The 18,213-nt window shown below is 49.8% G+C and overlaps 1 protein-coding gene across 3 annotated transcripts in view; it reads left to right on the top strand.

The window, feature by feature from the left end:
* LOC133341482 (protein FAM177A1-like) overlaps positions 1 to 18,213 on the top strand; it is a 21,748-nt gene continuing 3,535 nt past the window's right edge. Inside the window, exons 1-2 of one of the 3 annotated variants that reach the window (XM_061550155.1) lie at positions 1 to 815; positions 17,788 to 17,973. In XM_061550155.1, coding sequence (XP_061406139.1) covers positions 810 to 815; positions 17,788 to 17,973 — 192 coding nt within the window. In that variant the 5' untranslated portion in view covers positions 1 to 809. Of the gene's footprint in view, positions 816 to 16,319; positions 16,551 to 17,787; positions 17,974 to 18,213 lie in introns of those variants that run through there. The other 2 variants (XM_061550154.1, XM_061550153.1) reach the window with 2 other exon arrangements.

Raw genomic sequence — 18,213 nt, forward strand, 5'->3', positions numbered from 1 at the left:
CAAACCAGAGCAGGGCCAAACCGACCTGCGGGAACCACCCAAGTGGGCCAGGGGCGGTGGGAGATGACGCTGAGGCCACCGGGTCGCTTTGGCCCTGCAGATAGGTTCCCAGCTACGGGTGGTGATTGGAAGTACCTCTTGAAGCGGCGTACACCGTTCTGGACTGGACTGGAGGAAGCACTAAAAACTCTGGAGATGCACAACCCCCGTCTGGCATGGTTCAAGGACTCCAGGACTGCCAGCCCCACGGAATGACTCCGAGTCAGCCTTGGCGTACTGCAGGACACTGTTGGTGTTGGGTGGAGGCGCCGTTCCACGCTTGGCCCAGGTGGCGCGAGGTTCATTGGTGGTGGAGCGGCGCTTTATCTTCGCCCGACGGGCGAGCGTTGTGCTGCCGGTAACGTAAAAAGCTCTACGCGCCTCCACGTGGGATCCTAGGAATATTCAAGCACACGCAGAGGTGAGTAATGGGGCCGGCCTTGGTGCTGGCGCAGGTAATGGAGGGTGCCGACGGGCTGGCGGAAGCAACAACGGTGACAGGGACAAGGGCGGCGCCAAACGGCGACATCGCTGCAAGATGTCGTAGCGTCGATCCATGTGCTGCCAATAGCACACAAGTTTTTTAGCGGGCAACAACCACGCCATTGGACTGACCGAGACCCTGCTGCAACAACTCGCCCTCACACCATCACGACCTGCCACCGCCATGGCCAGTAGGGCCGCATTGCAAGAGAGTGCCGCATTGCAAGAGAGTGCCGGAGCGAACAAGCTGCGACCCCCGACGTGCTCCTCACCTTGACGCCGACACGATGCAGGCGAGTGGCGGCGTCCTGGACCTCCCGGGCAAACTTCTCACCCACGTCATCACCGCCCCAATTCACCTCGCACACTGTGACATCCGTTGGCGTCGCTATTACCCCTCGGGCGTTATAAAATAAACTCCCTTCGACCTCTTTGCCACTCCGTTCTACCTCGGAGCCTGTCCCACGGCCTGACTCGGCAGTGGCGTCAACCGGCGAGACGAGTGGTTGGGCTGCAACATCGGGGATGTCGGTTTCGCTCGGGTCGGTGGCGGCCGTAGAAGTGCGCGTTTTGATTGGCACGGGTGCTCCAGCCGCCATCATGTTCACTCGTAAGTTTCACATGTTGCCCGAGGAATTTCGCCAGTTGTACCCGATAGGGGTACATTTGATAGCGGCAAGTGGGGGTAGCATGGGGATATTGGGACAGGTGAGAGCTCCGGTGTGTATTGGTGAATTGTCGATCATTCTAGTGTCCAACATGCTTCCCGTTCCTGGATTGTTGGGTACAGATCTCTGGTGTGGTATGCCCATAAAAAATACCACAGAGTACGTGTGGAGACCCCTTTGGGGAAACACCTCTACTTAAGAGCAGAAGGTGCCGATGCCCCTCTATGCGGACTCTGGTCAGCGACTCCGTGACCATTCCTCCCGCAGCCCAGATGTCGGTCCTACTACGTGACCGCAACCCCCTTGTTAGCACTCGAGCGGATGCCTATCCCGGTCTCGCCAACATCTCTGGTCACAGAGTGGCGCTCGTTGGCAGGGGCGGACACAGTTTTGTTGAACAGCAGTTTGTTGCACAAGTTCTGAACACGTCAGACAGAGCTACGAGCATGCCGGTGGGGGCCTACGTAGGACTCCTGCCCACCCTGGAATGCCAGGGCGACTTTGCGCCGATAGGATCAGGAGAACGTCCCTCAGGAGATATTGACGACTCATGGGTGAACGCTGTCTCAATGGAACATTTAAATGTGTCAGCCGATCAGGCTAAGAAACTCCGAACGTTACTAGAGAAATGTGCCAATGTCTTTAGTAAAAACAAAGGAGGTGCGGCACCTCTTCATCAGAATTCTTACAGGACGAGCCCAGTTGATAGAGATAAATGTGTTGCAACCGGTGCAGGAAATGCGGCAAAAGTTATTTCACCGTCAAACACGATGCAGTCATTCTGGTCAAGACGTCAGACGGCTCGCTGCTTTCCTGCGTGGATTTCCACCGCATTGACAAGGCCGCCTTACCACCCCCGCATGTAGACGACTCCTTGGATGATTTAGCGGGAGCTAATTCTTTAAGCACCGCCAATATTTTGTTGGGTTTTTCACAAGTGCCCCTTGACACCGAGTCCCGCCATAAAACTGAATTGCAAACTGCATTGAGGACTCCATAAGGGATGACAAAGTTTAACTGCTTTCAGATGGTTCTTCGGACGGTGCCGGCAGCTTTCTATCTTATGGAATGGAGTTCGTGGGCCTTCATTGGGACACATGCCTCACGATGGCGAGATGTTAACGACCTCACCTTGTTTACAGGAGACCGTGGGTTTGATCCCCACCCTGTATATTTGGAGTTTGCAAGTTCTCTCCGTGGTTGCGTGGATTTTTTTTCCAGGTCCTCCGGTTTTTCTCTCCACATTTAGATTCAAATATGCGTTTAGAGTATTTGGCTGCTATCAATTTCCACGTGATAAGTCACTTCGTTGAGCTATCATTTGTGGCCAGGTTGCTTCTGAAAAAGAGCTATATCGCTCAGTGGGCCTTGCCTGGAGGAAAAAACAGGGGGAAACATTCAAATTGCAAACATACAGGCTTCAGGGTCGGGATCGAACCCACGACCTCCTGTATGCCAGGTGAAGTAGTTAACATCTCGCCACAGCGGCACGATGCTAACTACCTCGCCTGGAAAAGTAACAAGGTTTCAACGGTCCGTGTCTAATTATCGCCGGTTTGTGGCGAACTTCGCTACAAACCTTTTCATGCCCTGACATGTTAAATATGAGGGTGCTTTTGGAGGTCTAACTGAAGAGACAGCCTTACCTACAGCGATGCTCGTTGTTGATGATGGCACCTCCCTTTTCACGTTATCTTGACTTTGCCCTCCCATTCAGCCTGGACACGGACGTCGGTGATGTTGGGATTGTAGCCGTGCATTCACAGACGCAGCAGGACCAGGAGATGGGCATCACGTATGGCAGCAGGCACCGGTTATTGCCAGCAGAACAGCGCTGTGCTGTATTACCGCTGCGAGCTGCTGGCTGTTGTTCACTTCGTTTAACAGTTACGACCCTACCTGCAGGGCCATACATTCACAATGCGCACTGACCACACTGCACCACAATGCTCATTATGAATTGATCAACCATCAGGCCATCTGGCCAAATGGTTTGAACACCTGCAAGAAGATGCTTTTATGGTCGTACACAGGAAAGGTGCACGGCACGCTCATGCTGATGCTCTGCACCTCCGATTAGCACGGTTGGCTATGTACGGTGTGAAAGAAGTGCAACATACATACGGACCGTCTATCCCCACCTGTGCCTTGTACATGCATCACGGGTGCACACACAATGCAAAGACAATCTCCCAAAACGAGGCTGCAGCGGTCGTTCCCGTTTACGCGCTGCCAGGTGACGTGATTGCGACTTCAGGCTAATTCGGGCGGCAGACTGGTAGCGGCTGCATGTAGAGGAAAACTCCTTGCAGCCGCAACGCAGCTCAGTCCGCTAGTGCCGATTCGGGGTCATCGGAAAGCCAGCCATATGTTTTGTGGAATGACCTCTACTGATTCGTTGGGATGTGTCCACCCAGCGTCGCTGCTTAGTGGGAACCGACTCCACTACGCCAGAAGCTATCCGTCGACATACATGCTCACCAGCGTATGCACCTCGGAGGACGTAAGATGACATCTGCCTTGCAGGGTCGTTATTTTTGACCGCGTTTGACTGCGGATGTACATCGATGGGGTCGACCCGTGTGCCAGGATTGTACCTGCCACAAACAAGCAAACGGCAGCCACACGACCACCACGACGATCCATCGCAGTGTCAGGAAGGGTGAACAGTTTCGTAGCTACGGGCTTGTTGGGGCCTTTTGCCAAGACACAAAGTGGAAATCGATTCTTGCTCGTGGGGGTCGAATGCTGCATTGACTGGCCGATGGCTTGGCCTCTTGCGGGACCCGACTGCTCAGTCCAACGGGCACGTCAGAGACGAGGGCCCTCCGCAAAGGCTGTGAATGAACCCGGCGCAAGCACGCGGTCTGTTCTCCTGTCACGCGTGTTTCTATAATGCGGATGCGAATTGGATGAAACGCGATTGAGTGAACAGAACTACGTCACGCAAGTCGGAATAAGCGGTTGTGCGGCTGCCTCAGCGTAGCTACACACAAGACGGGATGCTGCTGGATGCTTCTAGAAGCTACCCACGCGCCTCGGTGTTTGTTCAGCCTGCTTATGCATCTCGCGTGTTATCGCGGACTGTGTTTTACCTTCATATTATATATTATAACGCGATTTTCCATAACGCGGTGTTCTTCAGGAACACAACCACCGTGTCACAGGAGAACAGATTGTGTGTTCCTCGCAATTACTCTAAGATGCTTGTGAGATGCTAAGGACTTAAAAGGTGCATGCGAAGAACGCAGACTGAAACCTTAACACTTTCCGGCAGTTTTGACGGCATACAGACTAACCCCTCCACAATGACTCTGTTCGGATTTTTCACCCTTATTCTGAGTGCATGGCCACAACTTTATCCCACCTATTGAAGCACAGCTGGCAGACATCCCGGCCTGAGCCGATACACGGTGGACGTCCTTTCGTCACTCTCGAGCATACTCACCCATGGCTCGTGAGGCTGGCCTGGCCACCTCTCGTGGATGCACTGGTGGCTCACGAACAAATTCGATTTGAGTGGTGAGACACTCTATACCTTCGAAATTTGGCGAACCTGGCGTGGATCCACTGGCCACAGGTCCCATTGAGCACATCGGCTAAGCAAGGCCCAGTGACATTCGTTGCAATTGGGATGCAATTGGGACGACTTGGGTTTGTTTAGCCTTCTCAAGCCAGTCACGAATGCATCACCACGTCTCATACCATCCACACCAATTAATCCCGCCTCACAGTATCTGCCAGCGTCTTGGGTGCTACCCACTCTACAAGTGGTGTCCACAGGTCCGCCTGCCTCGTGCACCGGTATACCCTCGCCAGGCTCGATGCACCAGTATACCCTCGGCAGGCTCCATGCACCGGTATACCCTCGGCAGGCTCGCCGGCGGCAACTTTCGTGGCGACTTCGGAACAAGCCACTGGCATCTCGCCGTGCCCGCTGTGCTTGTCCTGTGAGTGGGCATGAGACTAACTCAGGCAACTGCCACTAAGCCTTCGACAATTGTGGTGGTCGTGAGAATGCGATTGTGCACTCGTGGTTCGATGCATTGGCATTTTCTGCTGTCTATAAATTGCAATATTAAAGTCGGCAAGATGTTTTGGTTAGTTGAACGTGGCAATTGCACCATATATAGTAAATATTTTGTTAAGAATGTGAAAACTGTAAATTTTGATTCCACGCTTATATTTGACAGGGTGCACGGGGTTAATGGTTTGCACGCTGTGTCGTTCTCGTTGCGTTCTTGTTAAGATTGGCACATTTTAATAACTTTAGCCAAGGATATGGGGAGGCAATCCTCATTATTAATGAATGTAACCAAGGTTTTTTGGCTCGCGTATACTGAACATGCAGCTATTGAATAAGCAGAAGGAGCCTCCCGTATGTTTGCCTTTCCGTGGTGCCAGGTTCGAGAACACGGGGGGTGGGGGCGGAGGCGGATAACAGAGACGGGTCGTTGGTGTCCTCTCTATGCGTGACCTCTCTATGCGTGACCTCTCTATGCGTGACCTCTCTATGCGTGACCTCTCTATGCGTGACCTCTCTATGCGTGACCTCTCTATGCGTGACCTCTCTATGCGTGACCTCTCTATGCGTGACCTCTCTATGCGTGACCTCTCTATGCGTGACCTCTCTATGCGTGACCTCTCTATGCGTGACCTCTCTATGCGTGACCTCTCTATGCGTGACCTCTCTATGCGTGACCTCTCTATGCGTGACCTCTCTATGCGTGACCTCTCTATGCGTGACCTCTCTATGCGTGACCTCTCTATGCGTGACCTCTCTATGCGTGACCTCTCTATGCGTGACCTCTCTATGCGTGACCTCTCTATGCGTGACCTCTCTATGCGTGACCTACGTCGTTTCGTGTAAATAAATAAAGGTCCACCCGAGAAGTCTCCCACAAACACCCTGGACTCGTCTACGCTTGCGCTAACCCTAAGGTCACCCCTAACCCCTAACCCCTCACCCCTCACATTATCGCGAATGCTCCCCTTGTGGGGGAGACACCTGATCCCCTTGTCGACTTGTCCCACCCCCCACAACTTCACCACTTAGCCCCCACGTGGCCGTGTGTGAGCTGTGCATGTGTGGCGTGTTGGTTGTGTGCTCCATTCATTGGAGGCTTTTGTAAATCCACCGCTGGATGATGTCCTCCATACGCCAGGGCGGCCGTGGGGGATTTTTCGACAATTCTTCACTACGCTGGTCAATTAGGGTTGTTAAAATCAAGGTGGGGAGGAGGGGGGTTGGCGGTCTACATTCACCACGAATGTTAGCGGTCTTCCGGCATTGTAGTCAGGTCGCCGGGTTAATAGCGCGACCGGGCGACCACTGCCCCCTCTCTTATGTCTATAGTGTGTCAATATTGTGCGTGCGCTGTGCGTGTCTGTGCTATGTGTGTTTAGCGTGTGGGTGTGCATAGTGCGTGCGTGCGCCATGTAAGTGCTGCGTGTGTCTGCTAAGCGCGAGTTTCTTATTTACCGTGTGACCAGCTGAGAGCCCAGCGAGACTAAACACACATCTGCCTCTCTTGCAGGAGACACTGGGGTTTCAAGAGCAAACACAGGGGCAGGGGCAACATGAGATACGATATGGAATAACGTATAACGGGCGCGGCGAGTGCTTGTGCAACCACCGCAAATGCAGCAGCGGCGACATCAACAAATCATTCGAGGTCGATTTTTCTTGGGGCGACACCGGCAGCACAGCAACATGTCTAGAGCCACGTGGCTGGAGAAGTTTTGCATGTACATGCCAATCACGGTGGGCAGCGGTGGGCAGCAGAGGGCAGGACAAGCAAAGCCATTGAGCTATAAATGCACCGATGCTTGCATTGGATATGTACCGTTCGGGGTACAAATCTCTGGTCCCGACACTGGTGAGACAAGGCCATATAGAGAAGGCTGTCTGGTGTAGGTCAATGTTGGCATGTTTTGCCACAAGTACGCGTGGTTAATGCAGACTTGATTATTTGCTAAAAGGTGTCCATTTGGTGTTTGAACATCTTAACACCTGTTGTATGTGTCAGGAAGGGCAAAACCGGTTCTTATTTTTTCATATTTAGATTTTGTTACACGGATGGTCCCGTTCAGCCAGTTGCCCGGTGATGTTACAAGGGAGTTGAAGTGGTGTGTGAGCAACAGCAGCAGCAACGAAAATAAGAACACAAACACTCTCATTGCAGAGGACAGGGGCCTGAAGGAATATCACACAACCGACAAACGAGACGTGTTTAACGGTCGCAAACGAAACACGCGAATTTAAAGAAAAAAAAGTGCAAAAATAATTGACAAGAAGGACTATAAAAAAATGTTAGGTGCAAGGAAGCTCTTTGTGTGCTGGTCTAACAGCTCTTTGTGTGCTGGTCTAACAGCTCTTTGTGTGCTGGTCTAACAGCTCTTTGTGTGCTGGTCTAACAGCTCTTTGTGTGTTGGTCTAACAGCTCTTTGTGTGTTGGTCTAACAGCTCTTTGTGTGCTGGTCTAACAGCTCTTTGTGTGTTGGTCTAACAGCTCTTTGTGTGCTGGTCTAACAGCTCTTTGTGTGCTGGTCTAACAGCTCTTTGTGTGCTGGTCTAACAGCTCTTTGTGTGCTGGTCTAACAGCTCTTTGTGTGCTGGTCTAACAGCTCTTTGTGTGTTGGTCTAACAGCTCAGCTCTTTGTGTGTTGGTCTAACAGCTCTTTGTGTGTTGGTCTAACAGCTCTTTGTGTGTTGGTCTAACAGCTCTTTGTGTGCTGGTCTAACAGCTCTTTGTGTGTTGGTCTAACAGCTCAGCTCTTTGTGTGTTGGTCTAACAGCTCTTTGTGTGTTGGTCTAACAGCTCTTTGTGTGTTGGTCTAACAGCTCTTTGTGTGCTGGTCTAGCAGCTCTTTGTGTGTTGGTCTAACAGCTCTTTGTGTGCTGGTCTAACAGCTCTTTGTGTGTTGGTCTAACAGCTCTTTGTGTGCTGGTCTAACAGCTCTTTGTGTGCTGGTCTAACAGCTCTTTGTGTGCTGGTCTAACAGCTCTTTGTGTGCTGGTCTAGCAGCTCTTTGTGTGCTGGTCTAACAGCTCTTTGTGTGCTGGTCTAACAGCTCTTTGTGTGTTGGTCTAACAGCTCTTTGTGTGTTGGTCTAACAGCTCTTTGTGTGCTGGTCTAACAGCTCTTTGTGTGCTGGTCTAACAGCTCTTTGTGTGCTGGTCTAACAGCTCTTTGTGTGTTGGTCTAACAGCTCTTTGTGTGCTGGTCTAACAGCTCTTTGTGTGCTGGTCTAACAGCTCTTTGTGTGCTGGTCTAGCAGCTCTTTGTGTGCTGGTCTAACAGCTCTTTGTGTGCTGGTCTAACAGCTCTTTGTGTGTTGGTCTAACAGCTCTTTGTGTGCTGGTCTAGCAGCTCTTTGTGTGTTGGTCTAACAGCTCTTTGTGTGCTGGTCTAGCAGCTCTTTGTGTGTTGGTCTAACAGCTCTTTGTGTGTTGGTCTAACAGCTCTTTGTGTGTTGGTCTAACAGCTCTTTGTGTGCTGGTCTAGCAGCTCTTTGTGTGTTGGTCTAACAGCTCAGCTCTTTGTGTGCTGGTCTAACAGCTCTTTGTGTGTTGGTCTAACAGCTCTTTGTGTGTTGGTCTAACAGCTCTTTGTGTGTTGGTCTAACAGCTCTTTGTGTGCTGGTCTAACAGCTCTTTGTGTGTTGGTCTAACAGCTCAGCTCTTTGTGTGTTGGTCTAACAGCTCTTTGTGTGCTGGTCTAACAACTCTTTGTGTGCTGGTCTAGCAGCTCTTTGTGTGCTGGTCTAACAGCTCTTTGTGTGCTGGTCTAACAGCTCTTTGTGTGCTGGTCTAACAGCTCTTTGTGTGCTGGTCTAACAGCTCTTTGTGTGCTGGTCTAACAGCTCTTCGTGTGCTGGTCTAACAGCGACATGAACACACGTGGATCGTAGAAAAGCCTGCAAGCACGTGGGAGCAAGGGGCGCCAGCAACATGTAGGCACGGGTTGCAAGTATGCTATGTTTTGGGGGGTCTAATTAAGAGATAAAGAGGGGGAGTGAAGGGAGGGAACCAAGCTGTAGATGGAAGACACGTGGAGTTCAGAAACGTGGAGCAGCAACGTGAAACTATGTTTTAACGAAGTTTTAATGAATTGTTTTTTTTATTAGGAAGAATGAGGCACTTCTGGGACTATGGGAAGGAGTTGGACTAAGTGGTCCGTGAGGTGATTGGCGGATTAAAGAGCACCTTGAGGATGACGGTCTGGACAGGTTGCATTGATGAGTTCTGTAGGGGACGTCAGGGGCATAACGGAGTGGAGCAGAGTGGTATAACGGAGTGGAGCAGAGTGGTATAACGGAGTGGAGCAGAGTGGTATAACGGAACGAGACGTTTTAAAGTACATTTAGAAGCGAGGCGGGAGCTGGTGTCACTATGTTCGTTGAACTTATTTCGCACAGCACGTAGCCAACCATGACAATCGGATTGTGCGGGGAAAGGACAACAAACTAAACACAAAAAACAGCTTTAAAGAAATTAGTTTTTGATCTAGATTTAAAAGTGCATAGCTCCAGTGGCTTCATAATAACGGAAGAGAGTTCCAGACAGCCGCAGAAGCAGTAATAGAATGTGGGCAGGAGCAATCAATTAATCAAGTCTGTTTTCTACGGCACTATTTCGTGCAAAGGATGCAATTCAAAGTGCTGTACAGGTAAAATAAAACATTGTTAAAAGACTAAATCACAAGAACAATAAAAGCAATTTCCAGACAAAAAAAATTGCATGATAATAAATTGCTAGCGAAGGCATAATTAAAAAAGTAACACTATAAATTATGTTTAAAAAAAATACGTTTTTAGATTTTACTTAAACTTGCTTAATGATTGCGAAGCCCTCAGGTCCCGTGGCAGGCTGCTGCACAGGCGAGGCCCATGCGCACTGAAGGCCGCTTCTCGTGAGTTGTGGTCCTGGCCCTTGGGACGACTAAAATACCGGACCCAGAGGATCTGCGGGATCTTGTTGGTTAATATATTAAAAGCATAGAAAACATGTATGCTGGTGCCAACGATTAAAAAACTAATAAAATAATGTTATAAATAAATTCTATGACTAACTGGCAGCCAGTGCAAGGACCGTAGAATGGGTGTCACGTGGTGGGTGCTCTTTCTGGTTTTCGTCAGCACAGGTGCTTCTGCATTCTGAATAAGTTGTAGGTTACATGTTTAATTTTTTGGAAGACCGGAAAAGAGAGCATTGCAGTAGTCAAGTCTGGTAATAAAAGCATGCATCAGTCTCAGTAGTAAACCGAGAGAGAAAACGCCGTACCTTAGCTATATTTCTTAGATGATAAAATGCCATTTTGGTGATATATCTGATGTGGGCTTCAAAGTTCAAATCCGGATCAAACCAAACGCCTACGTTTTTAATCTGCAGTTTAGCTTTTCAGTCAGCGAGCAAACTTTTGTGAGCAGTTCATCTCTTTGGGATTATGCTCCAATTGCCAAGATCTCTGTTTCGTCTTTGTTAAGTGCCAGTAAATTCAGTGACATCCACATTTTAATATCATCAATGCTCTTCATCAGGTTCTCTATGGGGCTTACATCATTCGGAGATACTGAAATGTATAGCTGTGTATCATCAGCATAGCAATGGCAATCAATCTCATGTTTCCTGAAGATATCGCCCAGTGGTAGCATATAGAGACTGAATGTAACAGGTCCCAGAATGGAGCCTTGTGGAACACTGCATGTAATTTATGTCTTGAAGGACGACAGATCACCTATGGATACAATTGCTCTCTGCCGGTCAAATAGCTCTTAAACCAATTTGCAACTGTACCGGAGAGGCCGGCCCATCTCTGTAGTCTATCAAAAAGAATATCGTGATCAACCGTGTCAAACGCTACGCTGAGTTCCAAAAGCACAAGGACAGAACATTTTTCGTCATCCGTGTTCAATCTTAGGTCATTAACAACCTCAAAAAGTGTTGTTTCAGTGCTATCTTGAGCACGAAAACAGGACTGAAATTTTTCAAATATACTGTTTGCATTTAAGAAATCAAAGTTATTTGAGGCCTAAGTTTTTCAGAATTTTACTAAAAAACGGAAGGTTGGAAATAGGCCTGAAATGATTGCGTATCAGTGGATGCATATTACTTTTCTTAGGAATGGGTTTTACCATGGTGGTCTTACGTATTTTGGGAAAGATACCTGTTGCTAGGGATTGAATTATAATTGCAAGCAATTCCTCAGCCACGCAACTGTAAACCATTTGGAAAAAGGTCAGAATCGTATCGAGTGAGCAGGTTGAAGACTTGCGGTTCATTACTTCTTGCCTTAGCATCTCCGAGTTAGACAAAGTAAAGGAACTCATTGTTTTTTCATGTAGTGCGTGGGGGCACTGGAGCAATGACTGAACATAACATGTTTAACTCGGCTTATACCATTTCTAAGTGAAGTTATCTTTTCTCTGAAGAATGCCACCAACTCTTCACATTTGGCAACGGTGATGTGATCAGAGTAGTGTTTAGGGGCCAGATTAATCAGGCAATCAATTGTTGCCAAAAGTACTTGTGGGTTGTTTTGATAGTGTTCAACCAACTTTTAAACAATGAGACCGTCGACCATTGCTAATTGCATTATTAAATTTGGTGAGATGACCCCTCCGAATATGGTAGTCGACAAGTAATTTGTTTTTTTCCATTTACTTCCCGCCTTTCTAGAGATCCTCTTAAGTATAAGAATGTCCTCATTGCTCCCCGGTGTGTTTTTTTTGCTTAATATTTCTTCATTTAGCTCGTACTAGCATATCAATGGTAGCTGTTAATTTAGTATAGAGATTATCAAGTAGATAAACAGCGGATGGGGGTAGTGTGTAAGTATTGGTATAATGTTGATGTATGACATTTTCAGTGACTTCAGATGTAAGATAATGCTTCTTAACCACACGCTCCAAATTACAGTTTTATGGACACCAATGCTGAGAAAAAGACACAATAATGATCTGAAAGAGCTACATGGGAAACAAAGGTTACATTAATTGTAGGGCCTCGAGTGATGACCAGGTCCAAAATATGCCCAAGTTTGTGAGTGGGACAACCGACATGTCGTGTAAAGTCCATTGAACTTAAAAGCTCCATAAAATATTGTGCTTTTGAATCAGTAATATTGTCCACGTGCAGATTGAAGTCACAGATTATATTATAGTTTGTAGTGATAATAGAAAGCAATTCTGAAAATTCGTCAAAGAATGCAGGGCATTGTTTCGGAGGCCTATATATGGTAATAGCAAGTAGAGGGGTATCACATTTTAATTAAAGTATGGTGCTCAAACGAGCTGAAATCGCCAAAACAAATTTTCCTGTAACTTAGTGTTACTAATAATCGCAGCCGTACCCCCACCCTTTTTTTCCTTTCTTGAATGAATTTGCAAAACTGTAGTAAGGAGGTGAAGCTTCAATCAACACAGCGGGTTGGTTACTATTTAGCCAGGTTTCTGTTAAAACATGCAATAGAGTTGTTATCGGTGATTATTTCATTTATAACAAACTAGCGGGAAGTAACCGGCATTGCTCGGGTCTTAAAATATTTCAAAACTACTCTTAAAAATCTAACAGCAGTGCGTACTGACTGTGGTGGTACCTGCTATCACTACAGCAGTGCATACCGACTGTGGCGGTACATGCTATCACTACAGTAGTACATGCTGACTCTATAGCAGTATTTATCGACTCTATAACACAAAGTAATCACTTGACAGAGTGGCGTGGTGAGGCCTAATCCCATGCAGAGCCTCCGGCCTCGCCTAGATTGTCCAGCCGGCCGAGGTGAAACCTTGGCAGGCTGGGGCTGGGCTGCTACCCCTGACTCCCCCCCCCCAGGCACGATATCCCCGGCCGCTCTGCAGTAATATCTACGGCCTATAGTGGTAGCATGTACCGACTGTATAATAGTAATAACTGCACGCATTGGGGTGGAGGGGACATGAGACAGTGAAGAATTTACCTGAGCGTTTAGTGTATTTTAAGGGATTTTTTACGCGAAAGAAAATGTCCCCCTCACTCCTACCGAAGGCGTGCAACTTGGCATGGGCCGTCCTCCCCACCAAAGGCACGTGAGTTGGTATGGTCGTGCACACATCATAAATACATAAATGGAAGCACACACAAATAGCACTAAATTGAATTAAACTAATTTAAAGTTGACGGATGTGAAAAAGGAATAGCGCTTGCTCACCGCAGGGCTTACGGCGTGGTACCTGGCTATTTTTTTTTACGTCAACCCCACCGTTGGAGAGCCAAGCGCGTGACCACACACAAACCCTGCCACAAACAAACCCCACCACAAACCCACACACACAACCTGCCACAAACCCACACACAACTTTCGACTTTTATATAGATAGATGATTTATTGTTAAGTGAACAAAAATTTTAGTGTTAAGTGGCTCTTAAGGCTCTTTGGTGGGTCAACTATTAGTGGAATGTAGGCTAAATTGCTGAAATTGACACCACCAGAGGATAGTTAAAAATGTCTGTCTTCTATAACTTGATGTGGGTTTTACCTGATAGATTAGTATTGGGACCTCAAATAAACCATATGTGAATTAAGAGAATGTGAGGCTTGGCATAGACAAGTTGAGAGAAACCTGTCGCCTTTGCAACCACGTTGGCGGCGACGATGGTGGGGAAAGTCGCGTGCAATAACTACTTCAACGATAGTATAGTAGGTCGCACCATGAATTTGACGCGATAGTGGACAGCTGCGCAGCGCCATCAAGAAAGCTCTAGTGACAATCCGGATCACACGGGGACCCGGATTAGGGTGAACGCTGATAAGGCGCGAATATCTCCCGTGCAGTCCTTTTGTTGGCAGTCAAAGCGTATCGTAAATGCGTGGCATTTGGAAGGTGGTGGTGACCTGGCAGGATGGACGTCGTGCAAGAAGACCACAGCCTGAACCTCTACTAACTGGCAGGAGACCCATACCAGCAGCGTTGTATTGAACTCCATGTGCTGAACTCGGCAGCCCAGTAGGCCCCCCCCCACCAAGCCAAACTCGAAGCCTGCAGGAAAAGCATTGCTAGCGATTAGATGCTCATGGTTGAAGGCCCCAACGCGCGGCATTGCCCAGGGCGGAACCCGCCGGCCAGGCAGGCCCCCCGCCGAGCCAGCCCTGATGCCCGCAGGAACTGTAGAGTGAATGATTAGACGCCCTTGGCAAAAGGCGCCGATGGGAGGCACCATAGGCAATCCCTCCCGTCAAGGTCGCCTTAATGACGCAAGCGAGTAGCAGGCGGCACGACCGCAGCACGGCGCCCATCGTCGATAGATCGTTGAGAGGCTCTTGGTAGAAGGCCTCACTTGGCGGCACCGTAAGCAGCTCCCTCGTATCCATTCCGCATCGCAGAGCGGCATGACTGAGGAGCTGGCGGTGCGAACTAAGATCGTTGAGAAGCCTTTGTTAGAAGGCCTCACCTGGCAGCACCATAAGCAGCTCCCTCGTATGGAATCCCCATCGCAGAGCGGCGCGATCGAGGAGCCGGCGGTGCAACTGAAGCAGGAGCGGGGAGCAGCGAGGCCGACGGCTTCAATGGGCCGGCGGATGAGAGCGGCAGGCGGCTAATTGCAGGGGCCGTCGCCGGAGTCGAGGTGGAACACTGTTTTTGTATAGGAATCTAATTTAGTTTTTTTTATTCTTGGCCATGAGGTCAATGTGGGTCTTGAAAGGCAGATTCAAGTCCAGGATAATGCCAGGATATATGAAGTTGTTCAGAGCCACAATGTGGGAGGGGGGCGTGGCCCGTGTCCCCCCAATGATCTGATCGAAATCCCTAATTTCGATCGGATCATTGGGGTTTAGTAATAAATCGACATTTTGCGACCCCCACTGCCACTGTGTACCCCCACTGCCACTGTGTAGCATATTATTACGTGCCAGGGTCTCTATGAGATGATAGGACAATAGGCTGAGTCCATAATTGGCAATAAGTAACGGCAAAGCAGTTATAAGTAACTCACAGAATTGTGCGCCATCACACAACGCGGTTCAAATTCGACCTTCGATCCTTACTTACTAACAACTCCTATCATTTTTCATTGCTGGAGGGGTTACCCTCTACCTGAAAATCCTGGCTCCGCCTTTGACAATGTGCATAAGTGACGAGACGGGTGCGAAGCAGCTAGAGACTAACATGGATTGGGTATATTTTTTTGCGTTGAGGACCAGTTTGACAGCATTAAGTTGAAGTTGATTAAAGTCCTGTTGTAGGTGCTGTAGCAACTCATCCACGTTGTACAATACTGGACTGTACTTCTGCGCTCCCCGCCTTGCACCCATGCTGACAAGGCGCGGTGAAGTGTGCTCATAGAGGCCCCCAACAGTAGATTGACGGGCTGCCACTTGGCACGCAGGTAAGGTAGACTAACTTGACGTCGTCGTATTGATTTAAATGTAAGCCATTGTATGTGTCCCTGCGTACTAATGGTGGAAGGTAGCCAATGCGGTACGGGACGATGTGGTAGCTGAGTGGACTTGCCGATGACCGGTACCAGCGGTGTCAAGATCGGTGACTGGCGGAGGAGGTTCGTGAAGGACGCTGCTGGGCAGTTGGAGGCAGTGGCCCATCGAACGGAGGAGCGACGCTCACAACAACGAGCGGAGTGCCGCCGGGCGGATAAAACACGGCAAGTTGGCACAGTCGGTGCATCGGTAACAACCCATGGCCTCAAGGTGCATCTAGCCTGGCACAAGTGCCGTGAGTTACACGGCAGACCCAGCTACGACTGCAGGTCGCGTGGGAGGGCTCGTGTACAAAGACCGCCCCCCGTAGCCTAAACAGACTGCAGGGGCAAGTGCTGTTCGCGAGCACCTATGAAGGCCGGCACGGCACACGAGGGGGTGGGTGGCCAGCACCATGCACGACCGCCTTTGTCTCCCACAGTGGCGATGCTTACACACCGTAACAAGTACTCATTTGAGGCTGAGTCGACCCAGGGTAGACCGGGACCGATTCAAATAATGTTGTGACAAACCTTACTAACGACACATTCATATATTTACGCGATCTAACCCCCTCAAAAAAACCTATATGATGAATGATAGTGGTCGCAAAAGCCTACACGTGTTCAGCTCAAGTAATTATCATCACCGGGGTTGGTGGCCGTGAGCGGGAATGGAACTCGGGCCGCCGGGTTCGTAGCGCAGCGCCCTGACCGTTGCGCCACCGCTCCCCCTCGCCCGCCCTCACGTGACCACGCACGTGACCACCACGCGAACCTCGCCAGCCAGGCCGTGGGCAGCCGCAGCTCGCCTTCCTTTCCGCCTTCCGTGACCCCCCTTCCCTGCGCCCATGGCGGCGTTAGCGGTGGAGATGGCGGCCCCGGGGCTCACGCAGAGCCAGGTAATAGCGAGGCCGCGAGAGCGACATGATTCACCCGGGGAGATTGTGCGACGAGTCGAGGCGGGGGGGGGGGGACCGATCTTGGCCTAGAGGCTCTGCCAGGGGGAGGCGCGCAAACCTCGGCGTGGGAGCAGGCGAGCGGCGCGCCTCGGCGGGTTCCGGGTGTGGTCGCCGCGGCTTTCGGGAGGTTGTGGCGGTAGCGGTGGGGTTGACGGTGGTGGTGGTGGTGGTGACAGGTGGTGGTGGTGGTTGTGACAGGTGGTGGTGGTGGTTGTGACAGGTGGTGGTGGTGATGATCCCGTTTCACTGTTGTGGATGATGCCGATGGTGTGTTTACCGTGATAGTGGTAATGACGCTGCTTTGTATTGACTCTGACGTGATGCTGCATGCAGTGTAGTGCGAGTGATGGTGTGTTCGCTGTGGTTGCTGGTCTGTTTACTTTAGTCATTAAGTAATGTCAACTTGTAACGCGCTGCACAGTGTTCGCTCTCGAAGCGAGAACGACGAATCGGCGCGAGGAACCACACATCGGGAAGGGAGCCACGTGTTGAATCCGGCCCCAACAATTGTCCACGTTCTGCGGTCCTCTATTAAAGTGTTATCGGCCAATTAACGAGTGATTGTTCATGTAGAAGGAACCTGGAGCACCTGCAGAAAGACCCATGGATGCGAGGGGGCAACGCTCTATCCCGTACGGATGGAGCAGGTGGAGTCCACATTTCCTGTACCGCCTTCTCTCAAGCCAGGGGCTATGACACCTCGGCGCCCACGGGAAGCGAGTTTAACAGCGTTTGTGTGATCCGTCAACCCTCCCCTCCTCCACAGTGCTGGATTACAGGCGTGTGCCACTACCACCTGGTACTGCGATGGTGTGTTAATTGTGGTGCGAATGATGGAGATGATTGTGTGTTCATTGTGGTGTGCTGATTTTTATTCACTGTCATTACCGATTCTCGTGTGTTATCACTGTTGGTGTGAAGGAGAAGACAGTGGTATGTTCAGCTGTGTTGTGGTTGAAACGCTTCTGTTTTTTTGCCCTGTATTGTATTTAATTGATGTCTGGATTGCATGTTTTCATTATTAATTTATTGTAAATTATTGTCAGTTTTATCGCTTATTTAGTACACCTTTGTTGTATTTGATAAGTACGTGCAATACCAAATGAAGATTGATTTATTGTGGCTGATTTTGAGTTGTGGCTGACGATGTGATCTGCGTGGACTTCCGCTGGCACAGCCAAAACTGCACATGGAGGCCGTGGACCTGGGCGAGTCTGGGGCCAGCGACGAGAAGAAGAAGCGGCGTGAGCGTGTGCCACGGCGCATCATCCACTTTGCGAGCGGAGAGACGATGGAGGAGTACAGCACGGACGACGAGGAGGAGGAGGAGATCTCCAAACAGCTCGCCGCCCCCACCGATCCCGTAAGCCACAGCAGCAGGGGAAACCACCGCCGGCTTTGAGCAACAATTGGTTTGGGGACTCAAGGGGCTCCGTAATAGGTCGGGCATAACAAGGATAGGGGTAAGGGGGGGACAAAATAGGGTTGGGTTATAGAAAGGATTATGGCTATTTCCTTCTGCATTTTAATAGCGGTGGTATTTTGCACTACGGGGCATTCAGGGCACCTATAAGGTATTAATTGGTGTAGAGTAATGCTTGCA

The sequence above is a fragment of the Lethenteron reissneri genome, chromosome 11, assembly GCF_015708825.2.
Source record: "Lethenteron reissneri isolate LAM-NWPU_2019-01 chromosome 11, ASM1570882v1, whole genome shotgun sequence".
NCBI lineage: Eukaryota > Metazoa > Chordata > Hyperoartia > Petromyzontiformes > Petromyzontidae > Lethenteron > Lethenteron reissneri.